The following is a 27,103-nucleotide window of genomic DNA, read 5'->3' on the forward strand; positions in this document are numbered from 1 at the left end:
CTCTGCGGAGTCTCTGGGGAGCGGGCGAGTGGCGGCGGCGCACGCACGCATTCTAATCCGCATTCCGCACCTAATTGAAATACTCGAACGTCATGGCGTGTTCACATTCAAGACATTCATCGGATTTGCTCGTGGAAATTTTGCAGATGTAAGCAAAAATGTTGATTTTGCCAATTGCACGAATTGTTTAACTATTATTCTTAAATCAGTATTTGTTATTTATGCAATTGGAGTAATTGAAGTTTTTGTAATCAATTTTAATGTTGTTTTTATATTGAGCAGCCATTTACATAAGAAAACAAGTCAATCAAGCAACCTCCATCTTCTATTGTTGTTGTTTACTCATTGTTGTTTATGTACTGGCGGCCCAGACAGTCTTTAATTCATTTTAAAAATTCATTTGCTCAGATATTTTATTTTACTCCCAATAAAATTAAAAACACAAAATTCAATTCAACAAATTTTTTTTTTTGAATTAAATTCGTATTTAATGAATACTATATTTGTTTTGCACCAGGTTTTTGTTAATCCGTGAATTGAAAATCAATACGCATGTATTTTTCGTGCGTGGCTGTAGAAAAACACGTTTCCCTGAGTTATTTTTTGCGCGGCTGACCTGTCTGGCCGCCGATTTTCACGTCGTTTCGCATTCGTATTTCGTGTATTTTTTGCGGCCGTACGGCTTTCGGCGTTTCTGTCGTTCGGTTATTTATTTATATGAGTCCGTATGGACATGGAGCGCATCTACGATGAAAACGGCAGGTCCATTCGATTGGAATAATCGGAAAAATTGTTGTGCCGCGACACGCGTTATTCGATTTTATTCGATCAGCCATACACGCGGAACCAATTTACAATTTGATAGCGGTAGTTATGACTTCAAAAATCTCACCGAGTTAATAATTCCAATTTATTGCAAAGTTTTAGTTTATTTTTGTGAGTAATAGCCGTGTTTAAAGTTAGTTTTAAACAGCGCCCTCTGCGGACGGATAGACGCGACGTTAATCAAACATTAATCGTAAACTTTGCGTGTGTTCGTGGCCTCTTTGTGTTTGCGCAGCGTCTTGCTCAACAGTTTCGCAGTTCAAGTTTGTGTGCTATTAAAATGCCGTCGATGCTTCTTCCTGCCGCGCGCGGTGTTTGCATGCTTAAACTTTGACGTGAATTTTGGCGCGCCGTTTTCGTTTTCAAACTTTACGACCAGCGGAGGAAGAGGGTTAGGGGGTGGAAGGGCGGATGCGACTTGAAGCGACTTTGGTGCGTTTATGGCCGTTCGAATTACGCAACTTTTTCAATATTTCGAAGCCAAAGGACCAGTTGAAGGACAAAGATAGCGAAAGGGTGTTGGAAAGTGGTAGGAAACGAACGCAGATGGAGTTAATCTTCCAGGCAATTACTGTCACATGTATAAATATATATAAAACAAAATTGTGTTAGTTATAACGCTTATAACTCAAGAACTTCTGGACCGATTTTAAAGATCGTTAACTTTTTGGATTTATCTCCATCTCAAATAAAAGAATAACTATTAATATATGAAAAATTATGTTAAATAAGGGATGAAAATTGGTTTTGAAATCTGAACACCCTGTATATATTTCTAATAATGCCATATTTCAGCGTTTGCTTTCCGTTCCATGTTTTTTTCTCTTTCAAAGTTTGTATTCGATGATTGCGCATCCCTTCTTGCTCCGGCATTTGCGTGTGTACCAACTTCAGGGGTGGTTACCGACCGTCCACTGTCGACATTAGCTCATGCAAGAACGGCGCAGCCTAATATCCGTTTTGGGTTGATGAGGAGAAGCGGGCCGGCTTTTAAGTGCCTCGCCTCTTCGCCGCCGCCTCCACCTTCCCAACTCGACTATCTGCTCTGCATTTACCTACCCTTAGCAACAACCAGCATAGGCAGTTTTTGCGCGTTTCGCTCGCACTCGCGGCGGTGTTCAAAGCCAGGTAAAAAGTCGAGCCGTAAATTTTTGATTAGCCTAGTCGTGTGCGGGTCCTTTCAGACTTTTTGATACTCACACCCGAATTTCTACCCCTAGATAACCAGACGCCAAGGAGTCTTCTTCAGTTTCAACTTTCCTTTCGCTGGGATGAAGAGAATGGCGAAGGGAAAAAATGTGTTTGCGAACAGGTTTAAACTTTTTTGAACATAACGCTTTGTTTTTTTGTGTTTGCAGTACGTCGGAGCACGTTGCTAGTTTAACGGCGGTCATAAAAATGTAAAACTATGAAGTTTGCATAAATATTACTCACATAAATTACTCTTTCGTTGTACATTTTTTTATATTGTAACTTTTTTATGTTTTATTTAATATTTAGCTTGGAGTTGCGCTTTTTTAATCTTTACAATACTATGGAATCTTAAGTTTTATGATAAAATCATGCTAAAATTGTTTTTTTATAATAGGTACTAAGGAATGCAAACGCTTAGAAAACACATAAATAAATGATTTTAGTTCAAGCTTTGAGGATTTTATCATGATAATTAAAACATAAATCTATTTTTTTAAATTTTATCAACCTCACAAATTAAATAATATTCTAAATGCAAATGTGAGTTGATTTGTATGTTTGTGTTGCTTTCACGCTAATATCGCTGAACGGATTTTGATAAATTTTAGTATGGAGATGCTTTTAACTAAGGAAAATAAAATAGGTTACTTTTTGTTCCAAAAAATATAACTAGAAGGGTGTAAAATTGGGGATGAAAGAAGATAAAGTGAATCTATCATAGTTATTGTTACATAATTTGTATCTAGATGGCGCTCGAGTGAACCAGAAGCATATCTTATTGTTTTTAATTAAAATTTTGAATATTACTGACTTTTTCAACCCCTAATTGATTTAAAAATAAAAGAAGTAATTATTTGTAGGCTATTTCTTATAAAAATCTATGCAACCATAACTTCCTTCACCTAATTATTGAAAAAAAGTCTACTCTATTATCGAAAAATATGTTTCCATAAATATTTGCTTCTTCCTTTTGTTGACTTAGAATAAAAGTGGGTTGAGGTGGGAGGAGTACGCTGGTGCTTTCCGCCCGCAATCAGCCATCAACTGTCATAGGAAGCGTGATTTATTAGCCTTGGAAAAAAGCACCGCCACGCTCTGCGCCCTGAAAGCAGACGTTTTGTACAGAGCGGCGCGTTTTTCCTCGTTGCCGAAATCACCGCCGCCGATGATTAATTACCGAAAATCGTTATTTAAAATGATTGCGTGCGCGGCACGCGCATCGACACCCGTGTTTACTCTACCTTCGACAACGGGCAGCAGGTAGCAGGTGATTTAAATAAATAGAACACCGAATAACAAAAGATCTCACGACAGCCGACAACAAACATCGCCGCCGGCAAACATCAACAACAAGAAGGGTTATGCCGAAAATACACAGAGAATGGAAGCTTAATTGCAAATTAATTTTACGCGCGCGCAATTTGTTTAACGGCGCCCGAATTGGCGAATAATAAAAAATTATAAATAGCACGCGGAAAACATCGGCAAACTCGGAAGAAAGGAACATTTATTATGTTCGGGGGTAATTACTCGAGGTGTTACAACGTCGACAGAATCATTTGTTTGCAAATATTCATCAAATTACATCAACAAAAATTGAAATACATTCATATTTCACAAACATGTGTGTAAAATGTGTTGCATAACTTCATATCCGTTGTGTTGTCATTTGATGATGCTATTCACGATCAAAAACCAAATTGACGCAAATTTATTCGTTTGGCATTTTTCCGTTTTTGCATTTTTCAACCGGGCCCGAAGCACCATCGAAATAAATAAAGTTGTTTTCAATTACGAATATAAATTTCGTTGCGCATGCATATCGGCTCGTACATCGCAATAGAATTGCAACGTTTCTGCCCCCGTTTTATTTCGAACGCTACAGCCCCCAACCCCCGACTGCTTTGCTTTGGTGTGCGCGTAAACATGGAATTTATGTTGGACGTCGGCGCGGCGCTCGAGCGTTCAACATTTGCACATAATTCAATAAATATCCGATCGAACCGGACGGCGTGCGTTTTTCCGCCTGGCGTGCTCGAAAAATGGCCGACGACACTCTTCCGGTTCGTGTGTTGTTGGCATGCGATATTAAAAAATATTTTTTATTCAAATTTAATCAAATTTAATGCGTGATTTCATATTAAATGGATGTACGCTCAGCGGGAAACTCGGAAATGAATTTATTAATATTTCAGGTGGAAGTATTATGCAGAATATAAATTTACGACTGTTTAATTGTAATTCATTATGGAGTTGGGCGATTGTTTTGACCTGATTTGCAGGAATTCTAAATTCGGTCATTATTTAATTAGTGGCAGAACATGTCGATTTAAAACTGAGTGAAATATCCATTAAAATGTCCCGGAAAAAGCGTAAACGTGTGCGATTATCCATTTATAGCAATAATGGGTTGAGTTTTTGGAATGTATCCGGTGTTAGTCGATATCACAACTCATAAAATTTTTCTAATTGAGATATTTTTGTTATTTCCGGTTGTAGGGCTAATAAAACTTGATTATTTTGTGTTTTTATATTATGAGATATTAAATGTTCACCATTTTTTCTTGTATTAACTGCCCTGGTATTCATAACCTCAAAAAAATTAACATTAACCTATAAAAACGCGTTAAATACGAACATTTTTAGGTTAAGAAATATAAAAATGGCGTTAATGTCTTTTTTTCTTTCTGTTTGTTAAAATTCTTGATTTTTTCTATAAAAATAAATATTATACAAGATAATAAATGCAATTTCAACTTGGATCCTTGAAATTCAACTCGAACGCGTTCGCTTTACGTCCGGCGTGCGTGTGGAAGGACTCGAGATGTCCTTTATCCAGGACAATCAAATAAACGCGCGTCTTTTATTCGCATTTGCTCGCGCCCGGCCTTTTATTTGCGACGACTCACGAGTCACACGTTTATCTACAATTTCCTTTCCGCCACCTGTCTCTCTTCTGGCCGCGCTTCCATTTCGCGCTCATTTCGCGCTCATTTTTCTTCCGGCACTTTTATGGATGATGGTCAGCGATACGGATAAGGCTTTTTTTTTATACGCTGTAGATATATGGTATCCGTAGTGGGTATAAGGAAGGGGGCAGATGGAAAATTAAGTTTGTAAAAGGAGGAAATAGCTCATTCTGCAGGCTGCAAACCAACAAGCAATTCGATTCTTATTATTATGATTCTCGTTACGCGCGGCGTTACGGCCACCTTTGTCGGAGGCGGTGGAGGCGTCGGCGGCGATGGCACGTCAAGGATATACGGTTACGCGTTACGGCCACCACGTCCTTGACATCGTTTCTCTCGTGTTTGAATTCCTTTTATCTGACCTGCCACTGCCACCACCAATATCGCATGTGGAATAAATTTAGGGGTCGTTTATTCTCACCACTATCAACGCCGATAGTTAACTAATATTATAAATGCAGGTAAATATGAATTTGTATGTTTGTGTCGCTTTCACGCAAAAACCACTGAAGTAATTTTGATGAAATTTTGTATACATATATTTTAGACATAGGAAAAACAAACACACAAGTTTTTGTTGCAAAAATTTAACATTTAGGGTGGTAAATGGGGGATGAAAGTTAATATGACGATTTAAGCATATTTATAGTTATATAATTCGAATCGAGATGGCGTAAAAATCTTTTAATAACATTTCTTATTTCTTTTCAAATAAAAATTAAAATTTTTGATGGATTTGTTCCAAAAAACCAAAAAGGAATTAGTAGAATTTTAGAAAAATTGATGTAAATCTATTATATTGTGATTTCTTTTCCCTAAAATTATCCCCTAGCACTCTGTATGAAAATAATTTGACAGTTATCATAGCGTGCATAATTAAACGCACTTTTCCAGCCACTCGTCCATGCATTTTCGAAACGGGTTTTAATTGAAATTGAAATTTGGAACACCGGCAGGCAGCATCATGGTTCTTGCGCTTACGTAATAATTCGCTGGAATTGTAGAATAATTCGGTGCCTAAAAATATCCTACCCCGACATGCCATCGCACGGAATTTCGTGCATGCATTCCGGCCCGCCGTGAACTATAAACGGTGGCCGTGACTTTTTCGCCCCGGAATCGGAATTGTAGAGTGTGGCCCTTGGCCCTATCGGCCGAGTCCTTAAACCTTTGTCCTTAAACCTCGCATTATACTTTACATAATTGAAAGTAGAAGAAGAAAAAAAACAAACAAATGTTTTCTTCTTTGGATTTTTCAACAACTTGTTTGTTTCGACAAAATTTCCACCTCGCACATTATCGCTGGTGATTGTTTTTTGTCCGTCCGCCACTAAATACTAATCACATCCTTCATGTATATTTATTCAGTTCTGAGCACGAATTCTAAATATGTAAAACGCGCGCGGCCGTCAGGCGACAAACAATAAAAGGACTAACGACGTGCTCGCCCGACGCGTGCCCTACAATGCCCACCGGCGGCCATTTATATTAAATGAATAATAACGAATGAATGGCCGATGAATGCATATATTGAATAATAACCACTAAGGACGAACGAAACAACCAACAACGCGCAGGAAATAACGAAAAATAAGGCACACCACGCAATTGTTGTTGGTTTTTCTATAGAGTAGGTAATATTCACGCACCAATCGAACATGTATAAGTGAGGTTATGTCGTTGACTCGTCCTTGTTCGAGGTAATTATGCATCAACATGCATAAAATATGATGTGAGGTTATAAAAAACATTTAATGGTGTTGTAACACAAAACGTTTAGAAATGTATTGAAAATAAATAGCTGAGGAAATGGCAACACCGGCTCAAAACGTCATCTATATTTAAATAACATTAACAACACGCATTGTAATTTAAAATAAATCGCATTAAATTGCAATAACTGCAAACGGATTTACATCTTTTAATAAAACGCGAAATTTATTCCCAGCGAGTAAATAAACAGATAGGATGTAGTGCTATGTCGGAGGCGGCCGCAGCGTTCGATGACGTTGCCATGGCATGCGACGCGCTTGGGGTGGAAGCGTGACGGCTTGCTGTGTACGCCACCGACGCCGCCGGTTACACTTACGAGCATGCGACGTAATACAGGTTTGTAAATTCGCGGCGGGGGCGGCAGGCGAGTTTTGTAGTGCATAGTAAGTCGTCGAGTGCCGTAATATAGTATTGGCGCGGATAGTACACGGCGAGCGGCGCTGCGGTCGGTTTCCACTACCGCCGCCGTCGCCGCTGTGCTGCCGCCGGCGCCGCCAGACGCGATCAATATGCGGGCGCGCGGACGAAACGCGCAGGACGGCGCACTCCCGCAGCCCGCTTAAATTTCGACGTTCGACGAGTTTTGGCGGTCGCATACTCTGCCTGCCGCCGTCGAATGCCACCTCCAGATGCCTTCGATTATGCATATGACATGTCAAATCCACAAAAAATGTTTCCCGCCAATATAAAAAATTGTTGAATATTTGTTTTGTTAATATTTACGCTACACTCGCGTGTTTTTAAGCTTTTTAATGTTTGGTGAGCGTTATTATTGTTATGTTTGCTTTCGGCGATGCATTAACGTTAGTTAGAGTTATTCGCAAGCGGTTTCTAAGAGCCAGCCGGAAATGGAACACAAAATTAAATAAAAGAAGAGTGCAGCACGCCCGGCCTGGTATATTAAAAGTTTATTAAAAACGCGCCGACGGCTGCTCCCATTCCAGTTAAAGCGCAATAATATTCATAACATTCCTACGCTTATGCGCAATTTCTGCATTTCTATGCGTTTTGCAGTTTGCTTTTGAAATGCCCGGAAACGCAAAAAAATCGCACGCAAAGAATTTAATTTGAAACGCGATTACGCGTTAAGATAAAGTATTTTCCTGTTTTTCATAAACTTAAAATTAGTTTCAACTTATTTTTTTTATAAATATAATACAAAATATTTATGCGGTTGCATAGTTGGCATGTAAATTCAATTTAAATTGGCTGGTGTGTCGCTTGTCAGTTCGATATTCCTAGGTCAATATTGAATCGTTTCCACGTCGGACGACAGATGGAAAAATTAAATAGCAAACGCGGCGGAGGACGAAAATTAAATAGAAAATAATGAGAAAGCGCCCGTCGGGCAAACACTGCAAGTGACAACACAATAATTGCCTGCCTGCCACGCCGAATAGCGTCTCCCCGAACGTCTGGAAACAAATTCCGGAAAACAGAAAACGTAATGAATTCTTCCAATTTAAGATTTCAATTAACACTTACAATTACAAATTACAATTATGCCACACGCACAGGCAAACCGCTCCCACGTTCTCCGTATTTGCGAAAAGAAGAAACCGAATGAAAGAAAACGCGCGGAAATGGAAGCTGGAGATAACGACATATTTCCAACACAAACACGCCGTAATAAAGTACGGGAAAATTAGAGAGAATTGCTAACCGCGCCAAGGCAAACACAAAACAGGTTGGTAAAACTCAGTCGTCCAAAAATTCACAAAATACGAAAACATGCCGAAACATCAACGCCGGAGCGTTGCAAGTGACTTTCCGCCTTCCTAAGATCGCGGAAATGGAAATATAGGTGAAGTACGTGCTTTCCCAGACAAAGCTCACGCGCGCCACTCGTCGACTCGTGTCAACCGCAACCGAACATAACCAAAAGTCAACATGGCGTACGCGCGCACTCCTCGAGAAAAATAAATTTCCTTTGTTTGGAGCGCCCTGCCGAATGTTGTTCCACATCACACGAAACAATGCAATTGTAAATATACTTACGCAAACACTCGGTATACTATTGCCTTTGTGTAGTGAGTAAATACTACGCGCTATGAGTTTACTTAGCTGCTGCTTGTTGAATCTTGTGAAATGGAATTTGCGAACTCACCTGCAACAAAAATTCGAAATTAGTTTGAAACGGCAGGCGCGCACATTTCGTGCAAATTAGTTGCGTTCGTCGGTGTGCCAGCGCTGCGGTGACATTCGTGCCTGTGCGAAGAAACGTTAGCGTGACGTGTGCTTGACTAGAAGCATTTTGGATGTGACTTAAGTATTAAGTAGGTATAACAGTGACAGAAGTAGTACAAATAGATACAAAGCATTAGATATTAGACATTAGACATTTTATATTGTTTCTGAAACACCCTGTATGATATTATAGCTTATTTAGCTGTCAAACTCGTTTTTTCTTTTCCTGTCTCTAACAATTAATCCATCATCTGCGATAACGCGACGTGTGTTCGATTTGAGGTTAGACTTTTAGGTTAGTGATTAAACAAAAAATCCAAGGTTACCCTTCGTCTTTTCCTCATTCTCCTCCTTCTTTTAGGAGACAAACGATTCGCAGTGTCTAGAACAGCGTTCGGAAGTATATCGTCGCGCGCCGGGTAAAAGAAGGGGATGCGGAAAGTACTGGTGAGGGTAAAAGAGGATGGTTTTCCCTTTCGATCAATTTCGTTCGTTCAGCGGCGCTCCGGCGCCATCAAACCCTCTCGAGTATACTCGCAGGCGTCGAATAGTGCCAATCCTGATATTTTCGTCTAGCGTAGTATACGAAAAAAAAACCGTTAAAAAATCACTCGTTTGAGGTTCGACGCTTGCTTTTAGAACAAAAAAGGCGGGGAAAAATTATCGAAAAAATGACACGGTTACACTAACCCCGATATATGTACGCTATCGTATACTTTTGATGTTGTCTCTGATAGTGTCAATATTGTTAGCTTTTTTTATGCGCTTTGTACTAAGAGTAAGAATAATATTCTTTTGTGAAATGCGTGAAAGGAGTGTTGGTTTAGGTTAGCGCCTAAACTTTGAGTCCTTCGATTCTTTCGGCTCGCAGTTCTTTAGAAATTCTTGCCGGCGCTGCGGAATTTCCCAAAACGGTAATTTAATGCTCCGAAGGCGCGCGCGTTGGAGCGTGCGTCGGTGATGTCTTATGTGCTCCTTGGGTACTGTGATCATAATCCTAGCCGCATGCGGTGTATTGACATTGACCCGACCTGCTTCGACCATCTTAAAGTGGTCTATAAGTCAATAATTTTTATTTTTAACAAAAAAACGAATTTACTTTAAAAATTTGTCTAAAATGCAAATAAAAATTTTATCTAATGAATTTTTCGGTTTATTTTTTCTATACGCACGATTTAAACGCAAATTTATGGTCGGAATATTTTTATTTTTCTTTTTCGTATATTTTTCATTCATTTCAAGCTTTCAAGCGGCTCAAAATTCCACTTTATACAATTTTTTTTCTGCGGTCTGTCGAAAAATGCAAGGCAACATATTTTTATTTCTTCCGCCGCGTAATTTATACGTTTATACACTGTTATTTTTATTTTCATTCTATACGTAGTGTTTTTTATTCATATTTATATTTATTTTTGGAATCATAAACAAATCCGACGCGTAAAATTCATAATAATGTGATTGACAAATATTCAAACTTCTTGCGCGTGTGGATTTTACATTCACAACTGTCAAGAATAACAATTGAAAATCCCCAATCCACAACCAACAATCTGCAGTAACAAGCAGGTGATAAAACACTAAATGCGACACGACGATTCTTTCTCGTCGAAAGTTTTCCCTCACTCTGCGCAAAAGAATAAGCGGATTTCTTTCATAAAACCAAGGGAATCACACGCCATTGTTGCAGACATCGCGCGCAGAACAATAACCGACTAGACGCCCGTCCGTCGAAGCTTCAAAGACAGTTGAAGGGAGAATCGTGCGCCGACGAACGGCAAACGATTCTAATAACGACGAGCGTCTTACGGTCGGCATTACGGTCGGCTTAGTCTTAGTCCTTTTGCGGACGGAATCACGGTCGAGTTGCGACCAACTTCGCAACGAGTGCATCAAAATAAAATTATTGCCAACCAAATTTTTTTTTATATAACTTATCTTTTCAAATCACCATTAAAGCTCGCAGCTAGCGCGCGTTTGCATAACGTGTTTTTTCCACGTCTTGTTATTCGGCGAAAAAATTAAGTCTACGGGGAATCCGACGCGTAATAAGAAAGAAAACGCCGGGATTACGTTACGGGCCCCGGATGCCCGGATTAAAAGGACAACGACATTCCGGTCGGCGTAACACGAGTCAGGACGTCGCATCGTCAACGAGTCGTCGACCGGGCCCGGTTGCGAACGTGACGAGACCGCGCCGCGCCGTCGACAATAAAGTAATAATAAAGCAATTTTCCATTTGGCCGTTTTCACCGTTTTTCTCGTCGAGGACATTGTCGCAGAGCGTTTTCTTCCTCATCTCCAGATTAAAACGCAGAGTAAAGCAGCGTGAGGACGTTATTTTTACATTAGATAATAGACAGTGAGCAAGAATTACAATACAGGGTGTTTCATACATGTTTTCACATTGAAGGTATACATTCACACTGGCTAAAAAAGAATATAGAGATTATTGCACACAGTATAGATTACGAAATTTGCGTATCATATTACTTTGCATATCTAAGAAAAAATGGATTCGTGTGAGCGGGTTGTAATCGTAACATGACAAAAGTAAGTCATCTAGAGAAGCCAGAAAAACACAACTACGTTCATCGATATATAAATTGTATAATCACAAAATTCGGTACTAATTAGCGTCATCTAAGTTCAAAGTTCATTACTGTGCCATTGAGAAAACAAAAATTTAAAAAAAAACACAAAAAAAAAACAACTAAATAAATAAGCACGAGTAAGATGTTTATTTGGAATTGTGTGCAATCACTCTAAAGTCTCAATCTCAAGCAGTTCGACTACGTCTGATGAGAGAAGAAGCAATAGAGAAGGCACAGCTACTAAAACACAGATGGCGCTACTTGTGGTACCATATGTGTGTTAGTAGAAGAGGCACCTATCGAGTGATATGTTTTTTGATTTGTTGATGTTTGAAAAAGGCGAATCACTGAAACTGAAAGCGAGAATCACTCGAAGGCAATGAAAAACAAAGATCAAACGGAGGAAAATCAGAGTCGAAAACAAAACATGTGTGAGTAAGTGACCAGCAAATACACTAGGTGTTTAGTTTCACTACTGCTAAAACGGTATTCGGCTCTAATTGGTATCACTAGGTATAAGCACGTAAGCCCATCGGGTAAGCTCCAGCGCTCCTTCACTCAAAAGTGCACTCGAAAATTGAATTTTGGAGTGAAACAAGTTTTCATTGAGATTTTTTGTTTTTATTTCAAAAATAAAAAATTATTTTTTTGTTTCTAGTGTAATAGTTAAAGAGTGTTTTAGTTATTTTTTGTCTTAATGAAAACTTTGAAACTTTGGTCGGCTATTGTTTGTTTAGTAATTAAATTAAATTACTTTTTTTTTTTTGTTTTTGCTCTTTCGACTAAAGTTTTTTTTTCGAACTTTTGGTACTGATTAAAGCTGTTTTTTTGCTTTTCGGCTCTCTAAACAACTCACCCTCGTCTGGGGTATGCACACCCCTTCGGCGCCCGCCACGATCCCGTTGTCGCACTGCAACAGCACATGGTTATGGTTGGCAAATAGGTGTCATTTCGACAAACTCTCTAACCTAGATTCACTTTTTGCAAGAGAAGGCGAAACATGTTCAAGTTAGAAATTCACAAAATTAAGTGCAAGAGAAAAACATTTTTTATATAAATTTGCTGGAAAAAAAGCGGTGCCGGATGTTTCTAGATGTGCTGCTAGACAATTAAATGTGCTGAAAATAATTTCAAATTATATTTTTCAAAGTGCAAATACAAAAATTGATTAAATTATTTTTGAAACACCCAGTATAACATTTTTGTATTCCGGAATAAATGTTGCGCTTTCTAAGCCTATTTTTGTATATTTCAAAAACCAGCGCCATTTTATGCGAATAGAATTTTTCTCCCTCTGCTTTGAAAATGAACGGAAAACCGGAAAACTCGGAAAACTGTGTTGGCATCGTTCCGTTTGTCTTTTTGCATCGCGATTTGTATTCGGGTCGCGCGTTCTGCGTCGGGGTATTGCGGACGTTTCGCGCTCGACCAACTTTTCCCCTTTCGCCCGAACCCCACGTCTTTGATACAATTTTGATACTGCTAGTTATACTTTTCGGCGGTTTCACAATGAAAACGAGAAGACCAAGGACCAAGCACCAAAGAACCCACCAAGCAGTTCTTATTGATTTAGATTTAAAGGATTGCCGGAGATTTCCTTCTATTCAAGGTTATGTTTTATTAAAATTTAAAATTTCACCGTTAGATGGCGCGCGTAGATAAATACAACTTTATTACTTTATTGATTATTGTTCTGTTTTCTGGAAAGATACTTACGTTGAAAATTGTGTTAGTTTTGCTCGTTAGTTGGATTTTGATTCGTCCTCCTTCAACGAGGACGAAAGTTCAAGCACCCGCGCCATCATTACATTACATTAAAACGCAATTGTCTGTTCTGAATAACGATTATCCTTTTCGCATACCATGTGTTTTGCTTCAACTCAACTCTTTGTAATAAATTGCGAATCGCTGCGTTTGCAAAATTTTGTGCAAAATGCGCAGAAACGCGACAACGATATCAATTAAAACTTTGACCTCTACCACTCTGCTGGCGGTGTAACTTTGCGCCGTGCTGCATTTGTAACTTTTTAATGGTCATTTAATACTTGCCAAAACACACGTACATCGCAGCTCAGGTCAGACATTTCGTGTTGTAGCAATAATACAGTCGCGGGATGCAGTCGGATGAGATTATAATTTAAGTTTGCCAAACGCGAAATGCGAGTTCATATTGAAATCGTCGAAATGAGGTGAAGAGGCTGCAATTATTATGCAGCCGAATGGAACTTTGTTACGCTCACATCGTCATGGGACTTATCTTTACCTCACAAACATTTAGAAACTGCTATGAATATTGATCTGCTGATAAAACTATTCATTTTGGAAGGTTTACATGAATAATGTATTAAAAATCATGTGCGCTAAACAGGACTTTAGTCACGATATTATTTAAACACGAGCGGAAGCTTCGCACATTACTGTGCGCATGCGCAAGCTCAACCTCGTGACTAAAGTACTTTAGTTACGTTTTTTGCCGTCCGTGACTAAAATATCACTTTTCTGGTAACAAAAAAGAAGAAATGTGATTTTCTCAAGGTTTCCACTAATAGTATATTAAATATCAAGTGCGTTAAACGAAATTTTAGTAACAAGTCAGCAAAAATTTAATAAACGGAGTGTTTTAACAACTGCACCGAAGGCGTGATTAATATGTCACTTTTCAGACCCCAAAACCGTAGAAAAAGAAGTAAAAGTAGAAAAAAACTATTATTGCACTGAAATTAATTGATTGCATGTATAAAAAGTAAATAATCTTGATAATGCTTTTTAAATGACAAGATGGCGTCGCATTCAATTTAAAACTCATAATCAAAGTCGGTGCCAACTCGCATTATTTTTCACCGCTGGGCGTGTGGGCCATAAATGAAGAAAATACATAAATTTCTCCATTAATTTAATGGAAGACATAAAACACGTATTATAACAGCGCGAGCGATATTATAATCGAACTCTGGGCCGCAATTTGTCCCACCTCAACAGTGAAACGGCCGCCGCCCCCCGCCCCCCATTACACGTCAATATTTGATGCGTACATTAGCAGCGATAATGTCTGCGTATTTATTATATTTTTCCAAACATCCAGCAACAACAACAATAGCGGATTATAGGTAGCCATGTCGAAATCGATTTCCGGTCGATTTTCCTGTTGTGCTCGACATGAAATAACAATAATAACAATGATAGGTACTTAATACATTTCATGTATTTATTTATGATAGCAGCGACAATAATTACCTATTAATGCATGGGTAACAGTTGTTTTAAACATTTTCATATTATTTATTCCCGTCGGTTGAACTTCCATCAACTTTACACAAACTTTTTCTATTTTCTCTAATGTTATGTATGAAAGTTTTAGATCTAATGCACTTTGAAGTAACTTTCTTCCATAATGTTTTCTAAACGAGGTCAGGATAATTTTTTATTTAGATTCACGCCATCTGAACTTTTCAATAATTCGTAAAATGTTGAATTTTGAATAATCCAATTATATCTTTGCAAATTTTCGTGTTTTTTCGGAAACAAATTTGTTAATCAAAATACGCTCATGAATAAATATACCTGGATGGGTTGAGGCGAGTGCAAATTCGAATTGTAATTGAAAAAAAAAAGAAATACGAAGAAGTGAGGGTAGGTGTACATTTTCGATCGGTGAACTCGTCGTAACAAGCTTACGTCGCTTCCAACACAACACTTTTGTGTTGTATAAGTGTAATGTACACGACGTTTTGTATTAGCTTGAGGTATTGGAGGCGGCAACCGTGGCGGCGGCAGGTTGAAGGATGGTGTGATGTCGCGTGCGCGTGTTTTCGAAATTTCTTCACATTAGCGAGCAGAGAATAGAAATTTGAATTATACGAATTATGTAAGCATATGAATAATAGGTTATGTTAGGTTAGGAAATATTTCATATAGAAAATGTAACTATAAAGCGTATTTTTGATTTTCTTTTGGGAAAATTTTTGTTTTAAGTTGGCAGCACTGTGATATCAAACAGAGAAAAAATATCAACAGATATTTTGTGTTGGTGCTTTTTAATGGTGAGTTGGCAACACTGTTTAAAACTCGGATTTCAGAACAGAGAAAAAAATTTGAATTATACGCTACGAATTATGTATATAAATTAAGTTAGGTTAGGTTACATTATCATTAATACAGAAAATGTAATTGAAAATTTTAATTTTTATTTTTAGTGGATTTTATTGTTTTAAGTTGGCACCGCTAATTAATTCGTTTTAGGGACTTTTGTGTTGGTGTTCTGGTGAGTTGGCAACAATCACAGTTGGCAGTATTGTGTAGTCGCTCGGCAGCCATTGTTCTTGGAGCGCAAGTCGTCGATTTATTTCGCGCTCGCTTATTTATCGCGAATTCGCTTGGTCGTCCGCCCGACTCTTGGAGGAAATGCGCTCTCGTCGGCGCGCGTATTGTGCGTTTCGGTTGCTTATCCGCCATCCGGCCCGCAGCTCTCGCTTTAATGTATTATGTATAATCGCGGCCCACAGCGCGTGATACAACTTTCATGTATAATTCAATGGCTTCTTCGCCGACGGCGGCATTCGACGTGAAAGCAGCGTGAAAAAACATTTCATGCGATAACCTGCGCGCTAATCTAAGCTGCTTTCGCTTGAAATTTTCGATGTTTTACCTCCAACGCACGACGCCATTTTAATAGCGTTGCCGCCATTTTGGTAGTTGTAAAAGAGAATGGTAACAAAAGTTTAAAAATAAACATATTTTTCTACAGCGGCCACAATAATAAAACGAGGCGTAAAAATTTACATGCATATATAAGAAAGGGAAGCGGGGGCGGCACAATAGAGGAAAATAAAAAATAAAAGAAAACACTGCGATCGCCGATAAGAAGCTTTTGTGATTTACGATTTTCCTTCGCGGCGCGCCTCTCGTTAGAGCGCTTTTTTTTGCTCAACGCAACCATTTGCATTTTTCCTGTTTCGCATTCAGTTTCGTTTTTGTCGCTCGTCGTGGTGGTGGAAATTAGTCCGCGTCCAATTACCGTTCGACGTTTGTTCATTCATGAGATTTTCATAATTTTCTTTTTATTTCCACAGCGTTTTTTTACTACAAACGAGTTAAATTAAACAAGTTTTTCCCAGAAGAATCGATCAATCGTATGCAACCACATTTACACATAAAGAATAAGTCGTAACTCCTAACAAAATTAGATTTTTTTTCAAAATGGCAGAATTTGTATGTTTTGTTGTAAATATTTTATATCCGCGAATTTTTTCGACATGTTTGCATATTTTCTAATAATAAAAGCGGGTTTCCTTTAGTCCTACAAAGGACTGCGCCGCCTTCGTGTTGCGGGCTATCGTTGTGCTTTTCATTTTTGATTTATAGTCTTGCTTCGCAGTCATTTGCATGTTACTTCACTTTGCTCGCACATAAACATGACTTTTATTCCGGGGCTGCTCTAACGTTATTTTCAACCCTTTTGAATTCATAAACTCAGTTTGTTTAACGTAAACGCAAAAACTGCTTGTAAATCAACAAAAATCAACAAAAACCAACAAAAAACTTTAATTTTTTACATTACTTGAGTAAATATACATATTGCGCATGTCAATAGCTCTCAGCAGTGATGATATGTGGGTTGCCAACATTTTATAACCTCAAAATACTAAAATATAATACGCTTCCAGTATAAAAATGCGCGCAATAAAGCGGGCAGTAAACAAATTTAGTAAAAATAGAAAATGTCAACGCGGTGGCGCAAGTTAACGCGACCATAAAACTTTCGGCCACCCACGCGAACAAATCACGGTCAACGTCTCTATTTAACGCTTTGCACCTTTTTCACCCCGTCACTTTTTATTTAATTTCTGCGTGCGTTTTTCTGTTTTTCTTTCTGTGGTTTTGCGCCACTGGCCACTGTAATTATTACCTCAACACATTGTCGCATTCATTTCCATGTCGACAACATATTTGCTTTTCACCTTGATAATTACTTCCTCCACCCAAAAAAAAAATCACAAAATAATCTTATGTTTACACATCGCATATTTGAACACATTGTATATAAGATTGATTTTCCCGATCATAAACGACCTAAATTTAGCCGCTGGCCTCGTGGTAAATTTAAACAAAAAACTTGAAGCATATTAATTTCATTTCATTGAGGAAACGAGTTTAGGAGTGGGGGCGGCGGCGTGGTCGTATTCATGTTTTCTCGCTTAAACCACCCCCTGTCTCAGTCGACCATCGACGTTATTTTTAATAATTAATAAAGATTTTCATTCAGTGTTCCGTGCACGTCCACGCCGCGCTCGCTTTTCACTTTGAAGTCGCTTATTTTCATCGGCGGACCGACCCGCCCCTCATTCCCCCTTTCAGGCAACCCCTCCATTCTATTAGCTTATTAATTATAAAACGTGGGGGAGCTAAATTTATGCTCGAGCCGTGGTGCGATTAAAAATAAATGCGCGCTCTTCGACACGTGAATGACACGCGACAAACTCCCTCTAGCGGACGAAATAATTCACAACGGATGTGACGACATTCAAATTGAGAGCTATTCAAATGGGTAGCTCATAAATTTTTCCTCAAAAAACAATTTGTACAATAAATGTTTTATTTTACACACTCGTTGTTATTGATTGTTTGATAGGTTCTAGTTTTTATAGTAATTATAAATTAGCATTTTCTAAATTGTATTTTTAATTAATGGCAATGGCGGCACGTGTCATTCCTTAGCATATGCAAATTGTTAATTTACGTTCGTCGAGTTGGTTAAATAATCGTGCGAGCGGCATTTTTCAGCGTTTTGCGTAATTACAGCCTTGCGCGGCGGGCGGCGGCGGCATAATGGCGCAGTTGCATGTCGTTTCAATCATCCCCTTCACCCCCTTTGCATCCCTTCATCCACCGCATCATCCCTTCGCTTGTTTTTTACATTTCATGCGATAATTATATATTTTCTACATTTCATCGTCTATTTAACACGATTATACTGAGTGTTTCATTAATTTAAAACATTTATTATAAAAAAAAATAACTTACCCTATGATCCTTTGGTCGCGTCTCTTGCCGTCGTGGTAAACCACCCTCTTGATCCGCATAGACCAGATTCCGAATGGATCCGATGAAGCGCGGCTCGAAGATGACGCTCGGCAGCGCGAGTAAGGTGAGCTTGGTATTGTACCACGTCGGCATGCCGCCGACGAAGACATCAGAGTTAGTCGAGAAGCGGCCGAATGTGAAGTCTTTACCACGCGATGTACGCACTTGTGACTGTCCATCGACAGCCAGCGTGGTGCGTTCCTCGTGCCGCTGCACGTGCACCTTGTGCCAATGGCGGTCGTTGAGATCGCGGCCTACGGTGATGATCTGCGCGCCGCCGCCGAGATTATATCGCAGCCGCAGCGCGCCTTCGACCAGCTTGATCTCGAAAAAGTCATACGTGCCACCATCATCGGTGTATAACAATAGGCCATTCGGCTGTTCGGTTTTGAACTCAAACTCTAGACTGCCGTTGATGCCGCCGCCCCACTTGCGGAACTGCGAGTATGAATTGGTTGCGCCGTCCAGCAGGAAACCCGACGCTGTGAATGCTAGCATTGCAAGCGCCGTCAGCGCCGACAATAATTTTCTACACATTTTCATTTAAAAGCGGAAAAAGAAGTTGAATTTAAAGAGGAAAATTATTTAAACACAAAACGCGCACGCGCACTGAATTTTATCATTTTTTTGGTTTGATGTCTTTTTTATTTATTCATCAGCACATGTTTGTAGTTTTTGTAACGCCCTGTAGGCTCATTGATGACCTGGAAAAGAAATTAAACAAAAAGGTTAAACATGTTGTTAGTTTTGTTTATTTTGATGATTCGTTGTGAAAATAATTTTTGTGATGCTGTGTGGAAATTCGCGCGCCTCATCGACCCGTTGCAGTGCGCGACGCGGAGATGTGAGAAAATAAACTCGGTGGCGGCGGTGGTAAGCGCTGAATTTTCCGGCGGCGGCCGAATTTTCCGACACACTCGCGCACACACAGGCGCGGCGTCAAGGTGCACACGGACATCCGAATACGTCGATTTTCAAGGTGACGACCAAAATGCTATCTCTATGCGTCCACATCAATATCACCCAATTGCGCAAATATTACCGATGTAAATATTGTTAAAACCAACTAACCTTAATGTAACGGTAATAAAATAATCCAATATTTGTGTCTGATGCGAATTGTTTATCCTGTCCGATATTCGCTTGTTAAAATGGCTGCACTGCACTGCAATCGACACGAACGCGTTGTGGATAAGAACGACGCGAGACAACTCACGGCACGTTATTGTTGAGATATATTGTTGCTAGATTTGCGCACAAACGACGGGCGTTTGACGTCTTCGGGGCTCGCACAGCAACGTCGGGGTCGCACTGCCGCCGCCGAGTTCCGCGACGCACCATCGCCGAACAACGCGCTCGGGGAGCATCGACTGCGGTCGTTACTGGGACGGTGCGCGCAGCACGCGCATGCGCATTGTGGTACTCCTGCATGCGGACAGATTCGACTAGCGCTACGGCAGCGAAAAGAGGCGGAAAGCGGAAAACGGATAACGGAAAGGATAACACGAGGGGTGAAAAGATGAAAGCCTGTCGCGATGTGCATGTGAGTAATAAGCTAAGTTTTTAATTGATGTCAAATTATATATGCAATAGTATTTACAACACAAAGAAAACATTTAAAAATACAAAAATTTAAATTAAAAATTTTAACGTTTTATATTTTAGGTTGTAAAATAAAATAAAGTACCTCAGGGGTGTTTTTCTCAAAGTTTCGAACAGTATTACAACTTGTGAGGTTGTTATTTTAATATTAACATATTATTAAAACATTGTTTCGGTTATCCGCCCACTTCAGACACATTGTAAACTCGTTGAATTACACGGGGGCGGCAATGATGAACATGTCATCCGTGACGTAGCGTGGGATGCGCTCAAATAACTGGATAAAATTGTATAAAGTTTCATATCTCGTGGGCGTGCGATCGTTATTGTTTCACCTTTACGCAAATTTTACTCCAGGCATTCAAATATTAATTCATCTGCTGTATAATATAATATAATATTTTATTTCAGAGTATAATACAATAGATGGCAGTGATTTCTTGATCATTTCGCGATTGAAAAGCGCGCAGAAAAAATCAAAATTAAATAACGCGCGTCGGTGAAAGCTTTGCAGCTTTACGCGGCACACATTCGGGAATAATCTTCCGTGGCGTTGATACTCTCTGCCCTCTTTGCCGCCTCCGTAGTCACTCGGCGCAAACGGCGTGCTTTATGAGGATAAAAGTATTTGCGCGTCTTTGCGTCGCGTTCCATACATTCATGCCGCGGCGTTTCGCGTTTTCAGTTTTGAGTTTCACTTTGCTGCACGTTCACGCCACCACCGCCACTGCCACCCCCAGCCAGCATCCGGATCGTGTGCATTTGCTAACTTTAGCGTTGCAGATAAAACGCGATGATAAAACGAAACAAGCCACTGTAAACGTGTAAACTCCTTTTCGCGATGTGAGTGTGTGGGCGGTTGGACGGGGGCGGCGTGTAGATAAAAAATATAAAGAAGCCGTGCCGGGGTCGTCGTTGCGTAATTCCCTAGCGACGCGCGAGAAAAATTATATTTCGCTGCGGGCTGTAAACGTTGATGGATACGCGCGGATAAAACCGGATGTGATAACAAATCGAACAACTACAACAACTGCAACACACACAGTTATCCGCTGAAACAATTTGCACATATACATTTTAATGTACACGTTTTTTAAATCATTTTTTTTAATATAAAAAATTATTTTGTTGAATTGTGGGGAATAGTTGAGTTTTAGAAAAAAATGTAAAAGTCATAAAATGATGGATCACGACGCGTGTAATACACTACGTGACCCGCCATAATAAGCATGGCTGCCTCGCCGGCAGTACATAACCTATTTTCAGCGCTTCCTGCGGGTGCGCACGAGAGAAAATTGCAGCTTTGACATTGTGCACCTTTTCGATCAATCATGAAACTTTCAGGGAAAGAAATTTTGATTGTATTAGACTCCATAAAGTTTTTCTATGATCAAAATAAACTAAACTAAAAAAGTCTAAAAGTGGTATTTTATTTATTTTTGTAAAATTTGATGAAAACAGGATTCACTCGCGGCTGGTGTTTGTAGCATCAAATGACTTATTAATATCAAACGTGTATTTAACTTAAAGCCACTTATGTTCGAGTTGTAAACTTTTGCGTTGCATCAGACCCGACGATTGTGTTCTGCGGTGGAGAATCTACATCGTGCTGAAATCTTGTCAGAGACCCAAAGCCTCTCTACCTAACTTTGCTCAACACTTGTGTGTGAAAATAAACAAATCGCTTAAAATGTAAATAAATGCATTTTAAGATGTAAAAAAAAAACGTTAATATAGCGCCATCTATGAGTGAATTATTCAACTGAAATTATGATGAAATCACTATATAAACTTTAAACCCGTATTTAACACTCTGTAAATGACATTTCACGTTATATTAATAATTATTCTCTTATTCTAGACAAAAACAAATCTAATACAACTTAAATAATTAAAATCCGTCCAATAGTTCTTGAGTTATAAGAGATGTAACTAACAAAATTTAATTTTAGGTATAATAAAATGTATCTCGTTATGAATAATTATTTATATGATGCTATGATGAGTGTCTCTTTGCTGAATCGAACATTTGAGAGTTTCTCAGTTCGGAAACAGTCGTGAACCGAGAAGTTTACGAGTCGTTAGTTGTTCCCCCGTTCCTCGCATGTCTTCACATTCTCCTGTGTCGTGCATCATCATCGTTTGCGGACACAATTCAACAAACGCGAGTTCTACTTGTGCTTCTAGTTCAATAGTTCACTTGTGTATTCAAATCTTTGGTCATAGCGTTTTGCCGTGTTTGTCGAAGTTGAAACTTATCGTTATGCCCTGCGAGGATGTTCGGAGATTTGCAAAGTTGGCAGCACTGACGTCATAAAATACAAGATGGCCGCCCGCAACTAAACTTAGACTATTTCAATGCGATTCAAGATACTCGTAGATAAATACAGTTATATTCTGGTATATTCGGTTGCCTATATTACACAGGATGTGTTTTTTTATTTGTATCGTCTTGTTGAGTGCCTTTGCAAGCATTAATACGATTTGCATTAGCGCGCGCCGAGCGGAAATTCAATTTTTGTTAAATTGGTTCACTCCAGTTGAGTGTGGCGCGTTTATTACTGATGCAACGCGCTTCTATTGCTTGTGTTTCGACATTTTAACATTTTCACTTTTTAACTCGCCGCGTGTAATTGCATTAAGCGGCTGAGTGCTGCTGGAAATGTGGTTATGTAAAAGGATGATGCGATTACTAATAGCTTTCAAAATGGCGTCTTAAAATAGTTTCGTCTAATTGTAATCGCATTCGCTTGATAATAGTTTGAGACTATGACAATTGCACAGCACAAAATTGTTTTGTCATTTTTGGTGGATATTGTCGTAAGTTTTCTCCGGAAGGGAGACTTTCGTGCACACGCCGCGGGCGCGTGCATCTGATCCAAAGTTGCGTTAAGTCTTCAGGACAATTTAAAAGTTGAAATGAAGTTTGCACGCCGACAAAATGCACATTGCACGCTCCAAGCGAATTTACAACCTGAACTTTTATTTTATTTTCTTGTTTCTTACAAAAGAATGTAATAATAGAAACAACTGAGTTTCATAGAATTTGATAATGAAACTACCTTGTACAAAATGGCCGCCCGAATATTTTTTACTAAGAAATTATTTTATGCAAGACCCGAAAATATAAACTCTCAACTTGAAAAATTCCTTGAATATTATTCTTAGGTCCTTCTTTTATTATGTCGTCTCGTCTCGCAATCGTCATGAGACTCTCTCCGAGAGTGCTTTGCGGCTTCTTCTCCTTACATACACAACAATTTTCCATCATCCCCTCGAGCGTGAACACGAACAACACCCGTCGCCGCTTCATGCACGTTTGGTTGCCTACACTTATTCTCGCTTTCCCTCCCATCGTATTGGTATGCATTGTAATCTATTAGAATATAGGTTATGTCTGCGTGTGTTGTGTGTGTGGGAAGTTTGGAGACGCAGTCGTATGTTTTGCACAAGAGTTGTGAATGTTATGGCTTCTATTTACTCGCGAACGTTCTTGCTTATTTCGCACGTTCCAATTTGCGTTCGAGGGGCGCATGCTGGAGCTGGGATGTTGGCAAGACGCATTATTCGACGGTTTTGACGCGTGCCTCACGTACGCGACAACAAATCTTCCGTAAATTGATTTCCGCATATTTTCTTCTTCTCTTAGAAAAGTGTTTTTCTTTCTTTTTGCTTGCAATTGACACGAAAACATTCAATTTTATTTCAGTTACATTTTATTATGTTTTTCAATGATAAATATTTTTGTAAAAAAATTTTTATATTTTTTTGTTTTTTGTTATTTTTTGTTGTGTGACAAGGGGTAGTTTTGGTTTCCGGCTGGAGCAACAGGGAAAATAAGTGATATTTATGCCGCGCGCACATGTTTCGGATGAGAAGCGAGGCGTTCGTCGTCGTCGCATTTCATTAGAGGCAAACCCGGACCGCCGCCGGGATTGGGACGCATTGGGTTGGGCCCACGCCACGTGGCGCAATTACACCCAACGCATATTACCGCGTTAACTTTGTTCTTGTTGTGCTAGTCGCGAATTGACTATAAACAACTGGGCGGCCCCTGAAAATTTACTAAGAAATATCTCACAACACCAAAACAAATTTCTGTTCTTTAATTAATTAAACAAAAATTTCTAATTCTGTTTATAAATATTTTCTGAATGAAAATCAAGTTTATAAATGTTTATGATGAAATCTCATGAATGAAATACGCTCACCGCCTACGCACGTGCTCGTACAACGCAGCAGCGCGTAATAATTAATTAAGCGCGTAATTAAAACGAAAGCTCGGTGCGTGGCGGCCGTTGATGTCGTAATAAACACGACTGCGAACATGACGCGCTGTTCTTGTTCCGGTTTTCCGTCTTACGGATGGGAAACATCTGCTGGCGCTGCCGCCATCTCCACCCACGTCGTGTTGCGTGCGCGTTGCATAACCGTAAGCGACGGCTGCTTGCAATTTGTTAACTTGCCGCCACTTCCACTCTTACCTTCCCCACAACACCACAAGTAAACTCACTCCACAAGTCTTAGAGAAAACTTTTTTAATTTTGTGTTGTTTTTAACACAAAATACGTTTTTGTTTGTTTTGTGCGATTGGCATCACTAATTACTCATTAGATTATTCAACCCGTGGTGAAACCCACACAGTTGGTGGGATTAATAATTAATGCCAAAGCGCAGCAAGTAAATGGCACCATCATGAAAACTCCCATTCGATGGATATTGGAAAACGCCAAAACGTTCGAAATTAATCGCACTGCAGCAGCAGCTCTCGGTGACAAACTAAAGCTTAGCAAACACGATCACTAAATAATTACGCGCATATTTAATTTAAATTACAGCACGATGTTTGCGTATAAATTTCACTACACATATTGCATAATGTAATTTTCTTGTTTGCTTGCTGAAATTTTTATTTTATTTTAACTTTATTTTATCTTTGATCCTCTTGCAATTCTTGATAGTTAGTTGATTTTCGGTGGATGGTTGTCATGGCGCGCACGTAGATGGCACAAGGTTACTGCAGAATTTCGTTCCGCTCCGCAGCGTCGTCTGACCTCAGCAGGAAGCAGGAAGAAGTTGGGTCGCGTCTTTTTCTGGGGGGACGCTACGTGTTGCTACTTAAAATTAGCGCTGGCTCAAGAATAGCCGACGTCGGATGTGGGTTACTAAAGTTACTGATAAGTGCCTTGGCTGCCACAGGAAGAAAAAGCGTTCGAGTGCAAATTCTGCGGGATTTTCGTATTCGCTCATGCGATAAATTAAATAAAGTAAATTGTCGAGAACTGGGATGGTTTTCCCGTTTGCTGCATGTGCGTGTGTTTAATTTATTGCTGTATTGATCAATCAGTCAGTCAATCAATCGTCGGCGTTGAGATAATTGACGGGAGCAATTGCCAAGCGTAATTTTGCATGATGGTATAACACCAGCGATGACTTTTTAAATTGATGAGTTTGAGTTTTTTTTTGTAGAGATAAATATTTGTTGATTTTGTAAAGGGAAATGTTGAAACTATTTTTTGTGTGTGTTTATGGGTTGGGCTGCAAGTTTTTCGGAAGTTTGAAAGCTTGGACTTTGAAGGTTTGGCGGAGTGAAAGCGTTTAGCTGTGAGGACACTTTATCAACGTCAATTCAACATTGCGGTGTTATTAAAATCGATTGAACGACAGTCGAAGTCGCAGCCAAACCGAATAGCTTTCAATTTGATCGAATGCCAGTGAGTGAAGTGAGGAAAAACGTTCTGCAGAAAAATTTACCACATATCTAAAGCTTTTGGTTGTGGTTATCGTGGGCATCAGCAACAATTGGAGGATTTGGGATTTGCAAGTAAAGGGTTTTAAGGAAAATTCACCTGTAATGAAATTGCAATAATTTTGAAAATTGTGATTGAAAAGAGGGAAAAGTACATTTTTTTCGTTGCTAGAGGTCTGAAAATATCGTTTATGCTGAATATTTTATTATTATTATTACGTATCTAGATAATTTTATTGAGAAAATTAATATTTCACATAGCGCCGTTCGGTTTCACTTGCCCTAAACCTAATTTGTTGAGTAGCAGGAGAACTCTTCAAATAATAGAACGCAGCATTTCCCAAATTTTCTTCTATTGATTTTCTTTATGGTTATGTGCTTGATACAAGCCGCTACCGGCAGATGTCTCACTAAGGTTCATATCCTTGTTAATATGCGTCATCCTAAATTCTTTAAAATAAATGCAAATGCACAATATGTGACCAAATACCTGCTATTATGTAATAAAGCGCCTCCACCAAATTTTCACTTTTAAATTTAATTTTTTTAGAAAATTGAAAAATCGAATATTTTTATTGCTTTAACAACTTTTAACATTCTGTTGAACCGATAAATTTAATATTGATTGCTTCTTTTTTTTCAAACATCTTTTTTCATCCCTATAGAGTAGAAATCCAGTTAAAGGGCAAACACCGAGAAAAACGTCGACCTCCGAAATACGAAACCCACTGACCCGAGTTAATTACAACGGCAGTTTTTCGTCTTTCCCCGAATTAAAGTTCAACAATCAAAATCAGCCCCGAAACAAACATCAAATCTCTAAACAATTAACCAACTTTCCCAAAACTAAAATCCCAAAGGTAATACATATGAGCATTATTTAATATAATACATAACATAAAAATAAATTGCATTCATTTAAATGTTAAATTTAATTTACACTTGTCACTGGTTTATCTTCGATAAATTTCGAAGCCGCCAGTTGGGTCTCTCATTGGGCTGGTCGCACTCGTGGAATTCATTGTCATCAATTTAATTTAGCGCCTCGACGCGACAACGCAGTTCCAAGGGGAGACATTGTTTATTTCCACTCTGTGGGCGGCAAGTTATTTCGGCGTAATTTTAAGTTGTTG

General features: G+C 39.1%; 1 protein-coding gene across 1 annotated transcript in view; it reads right to left on the bottom strand.

The window, feature by feature from the left end:
• Nrx-1 (Neurexin 1) overlaps positions 1-19,944 on the bottom strand; it is a 46,909-nt gene extending 26,965 nt beyond the window's left edge. Inside the window, exons 1-3 of the mRNA XM_065311764.1 lie at positions 19,691-19,944; positions 18,560-19,323; positions 12,396-12,449 (exon numbers count right to left, since the gene is read on the bottom strand). Coding sequence (XP_065167836.1) covers positions 12,396-12,449; positions 18,560-19,162 — 657 coding nt within the window. The 5' untranslated portion in view covers positions 19,163-19,323; positions 19,691-19,944. The remainder of the gene's footprint in view (positions 1-12,395; positions 12,450-18,559; positions 19,324-19,690) is intronic.
• Positions 19,945-27,103: the final 7,159 nt, after the last annotated feature.

The sequence above is a fragment of the Atheta coriaria genome, unplaced genomic scaffold (genome assembly GCF_025399875.1).
Source record: "Atheta coriaria isolate IRGN ID8LTWV9N9 unplaced genomic scaffold, Caltech_Dcor_3.1 hic_scaffold_9_pilon, whole genome shotgun sequence".
In the NCBI taxonomy this organism is placed as follows: domain Eukaryota; kingdom Metazoa; phylum Arthropoda; class Insecta; order Coleoptera; family Staphylinidae; genus Dalotia; species Dalotia coriaria.